The 12,711-nt window shown below is 54.5% G+C and overlaps 1 protein-coding gene across 1 annotated transcript in view; it reads right to left on the bottom strand.

Annotated features, from left to right (window-relative positions):
- LAMA5 (laminin, alpha 5) overlaps window positions 1-12,711 on the bottom strand; it is a gene marked incomplete at its 5' end in the record, with an annotated part of 118,791 nt that overhangs the window by 31,759 nt on the left and 74,321 nt on the right. The window contains 17 exon segments of the mRNA XM_011934548.1: window positions 18-156; window positions 301-457; window positions 637-736; window positions 1,116-1,221; window positions 1,312-1,364; window positions 1,856-1,961; window positions 2,255-2,307; window positions 3,305-3,442; window positions 3,518-3,652; window positions 3,730-3,864; window positions 3,946-4,083; window positions 4,181-4,321; window positions 11,001-11,060; window positions 11,263-11,397; window positions 11,687-11,777; window positions 11,863-11,981; window positions 12,094-12,209. Coding sequence (XP_011789938.1) covers window positions 18-156; window positions 301-457; window positions 637-736; window positions 1,116-1,221; window positions 1,312-1,364; window positions 1,856-1,961; window positions 2,255-2,307; window positions 3,305-3,442; window positions 3,518-3,652; window positions 3,730-3,864; window positions 3,946-4,083; window positions 4,181-4,321; window positions 11,001-11,060; window positions 11,263-11,397; window positions 11,687-11,777; window positions 11,863-11,981; window positions 12,094-12,209 — 1,922 coding nt within the window.

Here is a 12,711-nt window from a genome sequence, read left to right as displayed (position 1 = left end):
CCAGGGACCCCACTCACAGTTTGCGCAGGCGGCCGACCTGGCCTCCTCTCTCACAGAGACCCGCCCGCTCACACTCATGGCCCCCCGGTTGACGTATCGGAAGACAAGCCAGAAAAGGTCGGGGGAGGTCAGGTTCAGCCTGGCCACGATCCTAGGCTGGGTAGGCATGGAGTGTCAGGTCACTCTCCCTGACCACCACCAGCCTGAGGTCCGGGCCTTAAGGGGCCTGCCCACCCGCCCTGCCAGCCATGCCTGGCTCCACATCTATGCTGAGCCTGGGAGGGGGAGCACAGCGCCCACCTGGACAGGTGCCATTTGCGCATAGCCCCTCCAGCTAAAGTTCTCGAACTCGAGGGGGTTGAAGCCAAAGCGCACAGCGTGACCCTCAGGTGTGGCGGCCTCCTCCAGCTCCAGGCGCAGGTGGTGCAGGTCCGGGAGGTAGTGGTCCCTCGCAGGCCTGGCCACAGCAGGGGCTGGTCAGGTGCAGCCTGGCTATCCCACCTGGCCCTGCACAGCGGCCACGAATCTCCAGGAAGGGCAAGGCCTCACGTGGGCCCATGGTGAGGGACACGGAGGGGCCTGGAGGACAAGCTGCCTGCCCCGCTCCCCGCCATCCAGTGGGGAAGGGGTACCCACCGGCTGCAGGTGGGGCCCTGGGTGTTGGGGCGGCACCGGCAGGCGCCTGTCCTCGGTTCACAGCTCTGGCCCAGGGCACCGCCAGCGTCACACCGGCAGCCTGCGGGGAGAAGGTGGGAGGTGAGAGGCTGCCCAGCCCCCACCCAGCCTCAGGGGCCCCTCACAGCCAGACTGAGAAGCCTGCCTGGGGCTCTCCGGACATGGAGAGTCCAGAGGGCGAGGGCGAGGGCAAGGGCAGGGGTGCTGGGATTTGTTAGTGTTGTCTGCCCGGGTGCAGGACAGGGGAGAGGAAGCCACGCATCTGGGTGGGAGCTGCGCCCCCTCTCCCGCACCCTGGCACAGGCTGGCACCAAGGGGTAGCCGTTCATCGCCCGGGTCTCATGCTGCCCAGGCTGCACTTGCCCCTCCAGGCCTCAGGTTCCCCAGCATAAACTGAGGAAGGCAGGGCCGTGGTCCGGGACGAGCGAGTAGGCACTCACTGCGGCAGCCGAAATAGTCCGCCCGATCCAGTCCAAAGAAGCCATCCCTGCAGGCTGCACAGGCCTGGCCACACACGTGGGGCTTGCAGAAGCACTGGCCGGTGCCCTGGGGGCCAAAGGAGGTGGTGAAGTGGGGCAGGGGAGGGTCCTGATCTGCGTGCCCCCAAATCCCCCACACCTTGGTCCTCAGACTCACTGGCTGGCACTCAGCAACTCCACCCAGCGTGCCCCTGGGGTCACAGCTGCAGCCTGGGGAGAGCAGAGCGGGACTCAGATGCTTGGTGGGGTAGGAGAGCCTGGCTCAACCCCCCGAGAAAACCCCATGCACTAACACCCCTCCAGAGCGCACTCACAGGCTCCAGCCCTCCAAAGAAACCCCATACCCCAACACTCCCTCCAGGGCACACTCATGGGTACAATCCCCTGAGGAACCCCCATACCCCAATACTCCCTTTTAGGGCACACTCACAGGCTCTAGCCCAAGGAACCCCCGAACCCCAATACTCCCTCAGGGCACACTTGCAACCCCCTGAGGAACCCCACACACATTCCCTTCAGGGCACACTCATGGGTACAATCCCCCGAGGAACCCCATACCCCACCACTGCCTCTAGAGCATACTCAGGGACTCTAGCCTCCCCAGGAACCCCTGCACCCCAACACTCCCTCCAGGATACACTCACGGGTACAGTCCCCCAAGGAACCCCTATACCCCAATACTCCCTCCAGGGCACACTCACGGGTGCAGCCCTCGGGGTTGCTGGGGCTTAGTCCCCAGAATCCAGGTTTGCAGCGGTCACAGCTCGGCCCCTCCACGTTAGCTCGGCACACACACGGAGCCTGTGCCTGGGAGAGGACAAGACTGCAGGTCAGAGTGGCTCCCTGCTCTCCCACCCACAAACCTCAGCCATAGAGCCCGGAGAAGGGGTAGTGAGAGCTGAGGGCCCTCACCTGCCCCTGCCCCACTCACAGGAGTCACCTGCAGTGGGGGCAGAGGACCAGCCTAAGCAGCAGACAGGCCCTGGGGTTGCCACGGCAACTGAGCAGCAGGCAGGAGGCCCTGGTGTCACCGGGCTCGGGACTTTTAGCTTGACCTGTGTCCCCACCCACCTCCCACACACGAGCAGATCTGGGCTCACCTCAGGAAGGGCAGGATCCACCAGAGCCAGACCGGCAGGGTGGCAAGAGCCAGCTGTGAAGAGAAGACCATGCCTTGGTCATTCCCTGGTGACCGACCCTGAAGGCCAAGGGCGTCCCAGGCCCAGCCAGAACCCACAGTCCCACAGGAGCTGAGGACCAGCACAGGTGCCCGTCATCCACATGGACAGCCTGAAAACACACACCTCCCTGCTGCCTCTGCAGCAACAGACGTGCCACCCCACCACACAGCACCTGCTCATGGACACGCACGCAAACATGGATACCCGTGGACATTCCACATGCAGTGTATGACACACATCTGAACAAGCACACAAACGCAGGTGAAAACGTGACTACTACACGTGCACCAACACATGCACACACCTGTGAAAGGACATGAACATGCGCACCCACACTTATGAGAAACGTAACACGCGCATCCACTTACGCGACACACAACACGCACACCCACTTACGCGACACACAAACCCACTTAGGCAACACGTGACACGCGCACCCACACTTACGTGACATGCAACACGCACACCCACTTATGCGACACACAAGCCCACTTAGGCAACACGTGACACGCACACCCACACTTATGCAACACATGCACCCACACTTATGCGATATGCAACATGTGCACCCACACTTACATGACACACACCCACTTATGTGACACACACCCACACGACACACAACACCTACACCCACTTAAGCGACACACACACCCAGACTTACGCGCCTCACGACACATGCACCCACTTATGAGACACGTGACACGCACACCCTTACGTGACACACGACACACGTACCCATACTTACAAAACACAACACACGCACCCACACTCACAAGACACGAGAGGAGATGCACAGCACGCAGACATGGGCAGTACACGGACACTCCCGCACAGCATCCGAACAAGGTACGAACACAGAGCACGGGGACGTAGTCGCAGTACACACAGCACATAGATGCATGTGAACAGCACACAGACCCACAAACAGGCCCGGCACCTGGTGCACACAACCACCTGCCCACTCACCTTCGCAGTAAGGGAAGTTGTAGGCACCTGGCACACAGGTGTCACACCGCAGCCCCGTCACGCGGGGCCGGCAGCTGCATTGCCCACTCCGGGGGTCGCAGGTTGCGTGCAGGGAGCCTTCGGCAGAGCAGTGGCAGGCTGCGGACAAGGATAGTTGTGGGCACGCAGTGGAGACCGCACCCGCCTCCCCCCGCTTCCTCCCTAGGCACTCACGGACACAGCTGGGGAAGCCATGGAAGCCGGGGCTACATTCCTGGCAGGCGGTGCCTGTGTAGCCGGGGCGGCAGCGGCACAAACCTCCTGCCCCACAGAGCTGGTCCAGGGCTCCCCGGGGATCGCAGGTGCACGCTGCGGGGGAACAATGAGGTCAGGCCCTGGCGCCATGTGGGTGGCAGAGCCCCTTCCTGCCCTGGCCCTCTGCTCACGTTGGCAGTTGGGGAAACCGTGGTAGCCAGGGTGGCACTGGTCACAATGAGGTCCAGCAAACCCAGGCTGGCATGGGCAGCGGCCGGCCTCGTCGCAGCCCTCGGGCAGGGTTCCTGCAGGGCTGCAGCCGCACACTGCAGAGTGGAGCGGGTGTCATGGTAGGCCAGGCCCACGGGCCTCCCCTACCCGTGCCCACATGGAGAGGTGCCACTCACACTGGCAGAGAGGGAAGTGGAAGTAGCCAGGGGCACAGCGATCACATGTGGCCCCCTCGAAGCCCTCTCGGCACCTGCACCGGCCTGTGTCAGGGTCACAGCGGTCATCGGCCACTCCAGGGCTGGAACACTGGCAGGCTGCAGGGAAGGGCGGCCCACACGCTTGGTCAGAGTCACCAGGTCCCTGGTGTCGCCTCGAGAGCAGGTGGAGGTTGAGCGGGGACAGGGGACTCACGCTGGCAGCCGGGGCCATAGAACCCTGGCACGCAGAGCTCACAATGGGTGCCTTGGAAGTTGGGTTTGCACACGCAGCGTCCCACTCTGGGGTCCTTCCGGCAGGCGTTGCCCTGGGTCCCTGCCGCGCTGCAGTCACAATCTGGAGGGTGGGGACAGGCAGGGGAGTCTCAGATGTCCTGCAGACCCCATTACGCCCCTCCTGGCAAACCTTCCCTCTCCACAAACTCATTTCCTTATACTTTTACACGACATTAACTAGAAAATAAAAGAATAAAAATCCCAACCAGGGAGAGGCGTGTTTGGGAAACCAGTGGCATCAACAAAGTCAGGCCAACTATCAAAACGCTTCATTAGTTATTTGTTATGTAGATTCCAAGTTAGCTGCAAACATTAACACAAAGAGAAAATACAAACAAATCAAAACAAGCTGCAAAGCAAATTAGAGTTTCTTTAGAAACAATGTCGGGCATTGAGAAGAAGGTAGAAAGAATGTATCAAATGTCTTAGGCATGAAAGGAGAGTTGTGAACATGCTTCAGTTTTTGTACTGATACAAACATAAAGGTTCAATACTTGTCAGAAGTGTAAGAGTAACCATCGGTCAGGGCAGAACACAGAAAGAGCTTGCAAACTCTCCCCAGGGAGGAAACAGTAGCAAAAACAAACACACACACCAAAATCAAAGCACATTTTCTTGCTCTAACTTGTGAGAGTCAGGAAAAGAAACATTTCAGCAGAAAAGGAGAAACGGGAAAAGGGGAGGAGCAAGCCCGAACTGACAGCGGCAAGGAGGATCGTGGGGCTGGGCTGTCTCCTTCAGAAGATAAAACCCGAAGACGTCAGCGTGACCAAGAGCCAACTCCAGTCAAAGCCTCTCGAAAGAGAGCACCTTAAAGCAGCGCCTCAGGTGGTAAACCCAGAGCTCTGTGCAGGGAGCTGGGGCGGACGCAGACACGGAGGTGAGTGAGGATGGAAGGCACGGTGGTGATGAGACGGAGGGAAGCTCGGGCACGCCACCCAGTGGGGCAGCAGAAACGAACCTCTAGGAGCAGGTAACGTGTCCGTGTCCTGGGGGTGAGGGAAGCTAAAACTATAAAACGGCAAGGAGAATTTGGCAAAACCGAGTCAGAGAGAGACAAAGACTGGATGGAGATACACAGTTAGAACGGGACCGCTCAGAGGGACAGAAATTAAGCATGGGTACTGTGGGTTTGAAGAGCATAATGAACAAGCCTGCTTTGTTTGTTTGTTTGTTTGTTTGTTTGAGATGGAGTTTTGCTCTTGTTGCCCAGGCTAGAGTGTAATGGTGCCATCTTGGCTCACCTCAAACTCTACCTCCCGGGTTCAAGCAGCCTCCTGAGTAGCTGGAATTACAGGCATACGCCACCATGCACGGCTAATTTTGTATTTTTAATAGAGACGGGGTTTCTCCATGTTGGTCAGGCTCGTCTCGAACTCCTGACCTCAGGTGATCTTCCCACCTCAGCATCCCAAAGTGCTGGGATTACAGGCGTGAGCCACTGCGCCCGGCCACAAGCCGGCTTTAACATGCCAAACCGGTACTCCATAGAGAGCACATGTTCCTGTCCAGTGTTCCTGGAACAATCGAAAAGTGGTCACGCTCTAGATTAGAAACAAAGAAAATCTAATTCCAAAGACAAAAGGCAGAAACTGCCAGGCACAGTGGCTCACGCCTGTAATCCCAGCACTTTGGGAGGCTGTGGTGGGCGGATCACCTGAGGTCAGGAGTTCGAGACCAGCCTGGCCAACACGGTAAAACCCCATCTCTACTAAAAATACGAAATCTACCCAGGCGTGGTGGCGGGCGCCTGTAATCAATCCCAGCTACTCAGGAGGCTGAGGCAGGAGAATCGCTTGAACCTAGGAGGCAGAGGTTGCAGTGAGCCAAGATCACGCAACTGGATGCCAGCCTAGGCGACAGAGTGAGACTCTGTGTCAAAATAAATGAATAAATAAATAAAAATTTAAAAAGTCATCACATTCTGGATTAGAAACAAAGAAAATCTCAAATTCCAAAGACACAAGGCAGAAACTGTCAGTGTGCCAAGTCTAACCCTGAGGCAGCAAAACCAGAACTGAACGCCACGCAAAGGACAGGAGGGAAACCTCAGCACCTTCAACAGTGACAGGGCGAAAGAAAATAAAACCCCAAATGATAGACTATTAAAAAAAACAAACCCAGCAATGAGGACACCCCACATCTCAAACTACAAGAAACCTAGCCAAAGCTATACTCTGAGGAAAATTCATAGCTCTAAACTTAAGTTTCCCAGCCTCAGAACTACGGACATTCTGGGCTGGACAACTCTTTGTTCTGTGTGCAGGAGTGGTCCTGGGTTGTAGTATGCTCGCAGCATCCCTAGCCTCTACCCACTGGATCAGTTACATCCATCAGTCATCACAACCAAAAATGTCTCCAGACATCATCAAATGCTTCCTGTGGATCAAAGTCACCACTGGCTGAGAACCACCGCTTTAAGTCTTTTTGTTGGGAATGAAGACAGACTAAAAATAACAACTCAAGAAGCTATAAAAAAAAAAAAGTAATAAATCAAAGAAAGTGGATTAAAGAGACTGAATATTAGAAAGGAAAATCTCTCTTCCCAACTAAAGAAAGAAAAACCTCAGCAGGTCTTAGCAAGAGAACTGCAGCTGTACTTCGAACAGACCAATGAACTCAACAAACCTGTTAGGTCTGTTTGATCAAAAAAAAAAAAAAAAAAAAAAGAGAGAAAATAGACGAGAACAGAAATGAACAGAAATTTTAACTTTACAACAGGCCACTGTGCGTAACTTTATGTCAATACATTTAAAAATCAAAACAAAATACACAATTTGCTAATACAAATAATCAAACCTGACTTAAGATGAGGTAGAAAAATGGCTGGGCATGGTGGCTCACGCTTGTATCGCCAGTACTTTGGGAGGCCGAGGCAGGTGGATCACTTGTGGTCAGAGTTCAAGACCAGCCTGGCCAACATGGTGAAATCCCGTCTCTACTAAAAATACAAAAAATTGGCCAGGCGTGGTGACGGGCACCTATAATTCCAGCTACTCGGGGGGCTGAGGCGGGAGAATCACTTGAACCCAGGAGGCAGAGGTTGCGGTGAGCCGAGATTGCGCAACTGCACTCCAGCCTGGTGACAGAGTGAGACTCCGTCTCAAAAAAAAAAAAAAAAAGAAGATGAGGTAGAAAACTGAATACAATAGCCACAGAATACATCAAAACCTTAATCTAAGATCTCTGTTGAAAAACAGGTATCAGGGCCAGAGGGTTTTGTAAGTTTGACCAGACTTTTAACAAGTAGATAATTTCTGTGATTTTTAAACTGATCGCAAACATAAAAAAGTGTGGATCATTTCCCAAGTATTTTTCAAAACCAAAACAATCTCACTTGTGAATTTAGACAAAATAAAATATTTATGTTCAACACTGTGTCTCCGTTAGGAAAGACAATACAGTTCATTGTAATGAACACACTGAAAGTGAATGCTGTACAGTCACAGGTAATTACCCCGTGCTTACCATGGCCCAGGAGCGAAAAGATACATTGTCAGTAGTTTACACTAGGGATCAGCAAACTAGCCTGAGGACTCCTTGCTTGCTTTTGTAAATAAAGTTTTATTGGAACGCCGCCAAGCCCACTGGCTGGCAATGGTAGAGCTGAGGAGTTTCCCCACAGGGATCACACATCCCTGAGTCTATGACATTTACCGTCTGGACCTTTTCAGTTTGTTGACCCCCGGTTTACACAAATGATGAAAAACTAAACATTTTCATGTAAAAAAGAAAACCATCACAGAACCAGCAGACGAGAATTCCTGGGTGAGGGAGCAAATCGAAATCCGACCCAGCCGGAGACTCAGTAGAACAACATGGGCAGATTCACCTAAAAATTCACAAAATCAGAACACAGAAAAAAGCTCCCCCAAAAATAAGGAGCAAATGACCCATCAGGAGAAAAACACAAATCTTATAAGAAATAGGTGATACAGGCCGGGCGCAGAGGCTCACGCCTGTAATCCCAACACTTTGGGAGGCCGAGGCAGGGAGGCCGAGGCAGGCAGATCTCTTGAGGTCAGGAGTTCCAAACCAGCCTGACCAACATGGAGAAACCCTGTATCCACTAAAAATACAAAAATTAGCCAGGCCTGTAATCCCAGCTACTTGGGAAGCTGAGGCAGGAGAATCACTTGAACTCGGGGGACAGAGGTTGCAGTGAGCTGAGATTGCAGCATTGCACTCCAGCCTGGGCAACAAGAGCGAAACTCCATCAAAAAAAAAAAAGCATAGAAAAGTCAAGAAGATTCAAGCTTACAGAGTAGTCAAAGTGCAGCTAAAAACGACGCAATATCGTGCCAGGCACGGTGGCTCATGCCTGTAATCCCAGCACTTTGGGATGCCAAGGCAGGCGGACAACCTGAAGTCGGGAATTCGAGACCAGCCTGACCAACATGGAGAAACCCTGTCTGTCTCTACTAAAAATACAAAATTAGCCAGGCGTAGTGGTACATGCCTGTAACCCCAGCTACTCGGGAGGCTGAGGCAAAAGAATCGCTTGAACCTGGGAAGCAGAGGTTGTAGTGAGCCAAGATCACGCCATTGCATTCCAGACTAGGCAAAAAGAGCGAAACTTCATCTCAAAAAAAAAAAAAAAAAAAAGACATAATAGCAAATACAACCTAAGACCCCACTCAATGGGAAAGATGCCGCGCTTTTACGTCCTGTCATGAAAGGGGGAAACCATACCAACTAGACTGTGATATGCCATCAAGCAAAAGACGGGTCCCAATTCCAGAAACACTAAAAAGGGAGGGAATGTGGCTCTAACTTGAGAATATTTTTTGTCTATCAAGCTGACAGTGATAGACTCTGCTATGTGATAATGGCAGTGGTTTGGTCAGCAGGTGCCATGCTGCTTTGTGACTGTGACTATATGCTGGGAGACTTTTTTTTTTATTTTTTGAGACAGAGTTTTGCTCTTGTTGCCCAGGCTGGAGTGTAATGGCACGATCTCAGCTCACTGCAACCTCTGCTTTCCAGGTTCGAGCGATTTTTCTGTCTCAGTCCCTGAGTAGCTGGGACTGCAGGCATGCGCCACCACGCCCGGCTAATTTTTGTATTTTTAGTAGAGACATGGTTTGCCATGTTGGCCAGGCTGGTCTCGAACTCCTGACTTCATGATCTGTCCGCCTCGGCCTCCAAAAGTACTGGGATTACACGAGCCACTGCACCCAGCTGACTTTTTTTGATTTGTTTTTTTTTGTTTGTTTTTGAGTCAGAGTCACCCAGGCTGGAGTGCAGTGGTGAGATCTCGGCTCACTGCAAGCTCTGCCTCTCGGGTTCACGTCATTCTCCTGCCTCAGCCTCACGAGTAGCTGGGACTACAGGCGCCCGCCACCATGTCCCGCTAACTTTTTTTCGTATTTTTAGTAGAGACGGGGTTTCACTGTGTTAGCCAGGATGGTCTCGATCTCTTGACCTCGTGATCTGCCTGCCTCGGCCTCCCAAAGTGCTGGGATTACAGGCGTGAGCCACCGCACCCAGCCTTTTTTTTAAATTTATTTTTTGAGATGGAGTCTTGCTCTGTCACCCAGGCTGTAGTGCAATGGTGGATCTCAGCTCACTGCAACCAGGTTCAAGTGATTCTCCTGCCTCAGCCTCCTGAGTAGCTGGGATTACAGGCACGCACCACCACGCCTGGCTAATTTTTGTATTTTTAGTAGAGACAGGGTTTCACCATGTTGGTCAGGTTGGTGTTGAACTCCTGACCTCAGGTGATCCATCCGCCTCAGCCTCCCATGGCGCCGGGATTACAGGTGTGAGCCACTGTGCCCGGTCAGTTTTCTACCTCATCTTAATAATGCTTTATCACAGCATTATTTTTTAAAAAAAGAACCTAGATTTCTAACCACTGGGGGTTGTTTAAATACTTAATTAGTCCCTATGAAACAGACCATAAGACAATGTGTTTACAGGATTGTGGCTGGGACGTAATCACAGGACAGGGTGCAGAGCGCGTGACGACGCTTGTGAAAGAGAAGTGCTTGTGTACAGACAGCATTCAGGCGCTGTGCAAAGGTGGTGGAATTGTGGATAACTCTTTTTTTTTTTTTTTTTTTGAGATGGAGTTTTGCTCTGTTGCCCAGGCTGGGGTGCAGTGGTGCGATCTCGGCTCACTGCAACCTCCGCCTCCCGGTTTCAAGCAATTTTCCTGCCTCAGTCTCCCAAGTAGCTGGGATTACAGGTGCTCACCACCATGCCCAGCTAGTAGAGACAGGGTTTCTCCATGTTGGCCAGGCTGGCCTTGAACTCCTGACCTCAGGTGATCTACCTGCCTTGGCCTCCCAAAGTGCTGGGATTACAGGTGTGAGCCACCGCGCCCGGCCACCAATTTTCTTTTTTGAGACAAGGTCTCACTCTGTTGCCCAGGCTGGAGTGCTGTGGTGTGATCATGGCTCACTGCAGCCTCAGCCTTCCAGGCTCAAGCAATCGTCCCACCTCAGTCTCCAGACTAGCTCAAACTACAGACACACACCACCACGCCCAGCTAATTTTTGTATTTTCTGTAGAGACAGGGTTTCACCATGTTGCCCAGGCTAACTTTTTTCTTTGGCTTTATGCCTACCTATATTTCTGAAAGTTTTCCAGTGTGAATATGCATAATCTGCATAAGAAGAAATAAACCAAAACTAAAGTGACCAAATGAAAATCTTCCTTTTCTCCAGGAACTTCCTGTGAGGCTGCCCCATGGCTCCAGGGCAGGTCAGAGACCTGGGGGCCTCAAGGACACTTACTCACAATCTGGCCGGCTGGCAGCACCTGCTCCCTGGTGTCATTGGAGGACGAGGGCGTCGCTGAGGGGAAGAGACACGCACGTTGGCCAGGTCTGCTTAGAACCCCAGTACCCCACACCCCCTGCCACCCTTGGTCTCTCAGCACAATCGGAGATGCAGGCAGGACAACAGGGTCCATCCCAGGGAAACCCCCCCTCTCCGCAGGGCTCCTGGAGTCCAGCAGGCAGTGGTGTCTGTTCGGACGCCCCTGGCAGGTGCTCACGGTAGCAACTTGGGAAGCCCGTGAAGCCGTCGGCACACATGTCACACCGCTCCCCGGAGAAGTTGGGCCGGCAGTAGCAGCGACCCGTCAGGTCCTCGCAGGTGCCATCCGTGAAGTTGGACTCGCAGTTGCAGCCTGGGCAGGGGCAGGAGCCGGGTAAGCCTGGAGCTACCAGGACCCAAGGAGTGGGCTCCAAGATGGGGCAGTCTCTACCTCCCCGCCAGGGCCGTGGGGACGAGGGCTACAGCCAGGCCCCCTGGGGGGACATGAGGGTTGGGGACCCGCCCCGTGGCCTGGGAGGCTCCTTCCTGGGCTGGCCTGGAAGCTCAGGACATCCCCTCCAAAGCAGCCCCAAAGGCCCAAGAACGCCTCTTTCCGGGCAGACCCTGAGACCCAGGACACTCGCCCAGCTGAGCCCACTCACGGCGGCAGACGTGGGGCGAGTCAAGCGGGTGGTCGGGAGAGCGGTAGAAGCCAGGCAGGCAGCGCTCACAGTTGACGCCGGTGGTGTGGTGCTGGGGGTGCAAGGGCCATTGAGTCCAGGGAGGTCCCTGCCTCGCCTCGGGGCCAGCCCATCCCCCGCCCTCTAGCCCAGCTCACCTGGCAGTCGATACAGACACCCCCGCCCTGATAGGTGCCATCCAGGCTCTGGCTGGCACGGCGCCGGTCCACCTCAGGGTCGTAGTAACAGTCAGTGGCGTGGCCGTGGCAGTTACAGGCTAGAGAGAGGGGAGAGCGGCTGTCAGCATGCCCTCCACGGGCCCAGGCACCAGGGCACTCTCATGGGTCAGGGTGTGGGCAGGACACGCAGGTGTGGGAGGAGGTACTCACACTGGCACTCATTGGCACTGTTGGCAGTCGCAGGCTTCCACGGCTGCTGGTTGAAGCCGGGGCAGCAGCGGTCGCAGGTGCCCCCGCAGGTGTTGTGCTGGCAGGTGCACTGCAGCCTGTGGGGTACACAGGAGAGGGGCTCAGGCCCATCCTGGAGGCAGGTGGCAGGTGCTTAGTCCCTTCCCCACAGGGGCCTGGGATCCCCTCGACGGCCTGGCTTGCCGAAGGGACATGGCCCCCCGCTGCTCTGTTTCTCCAGCTGTCAGGCAGCAAGCGCTCGCCCAGACTCAGCATCCCCCAGCAGTGGCTCCGGAGCAACTCTCCCAGGCTCGGGTAATGCACACAGGGAAAGAGGCGGTGGAGGACAGGGTCTCACGGTGGCAGGAGCTGTGCAGCGCCCAATCCCAGGGCACACCAGAAGCACAGAGATAAACCCTGCTAAAGATCTTGCAGAGAAACAATGTGGCAGGTCAGCAAAAAGAGCCCTGAGAACCTCACAAGAGTAATCTAGTAGAATCCGGAGAAAAACGTTAAAAATGGTCACAAAGAAATCTAAAACATAGGCCGGGCGCGGTGGCTCACGCCTGTAATCCCAGCTACTTGGGAAGCTGAGGCAGG

This window comes from Colobus angolensis, unplaced genomic scaffold, assembly GCF_000951035.1.
Source record: "Colobus angolensis palliatus isolate OR3802 unplaced genomic scaffold, Cang.pa_1.0 Scaffold136, whole genome shotgun sequence".
Lineage (NCBI taxonomy): Eukaryota > Metazoa > Chordata > Mammalia > Primates > Cercopithecidae > Colobus > Colobus angolensis.
This window is presented reverse-complemented; position numbering and strand designations above follow the sequence as displayed.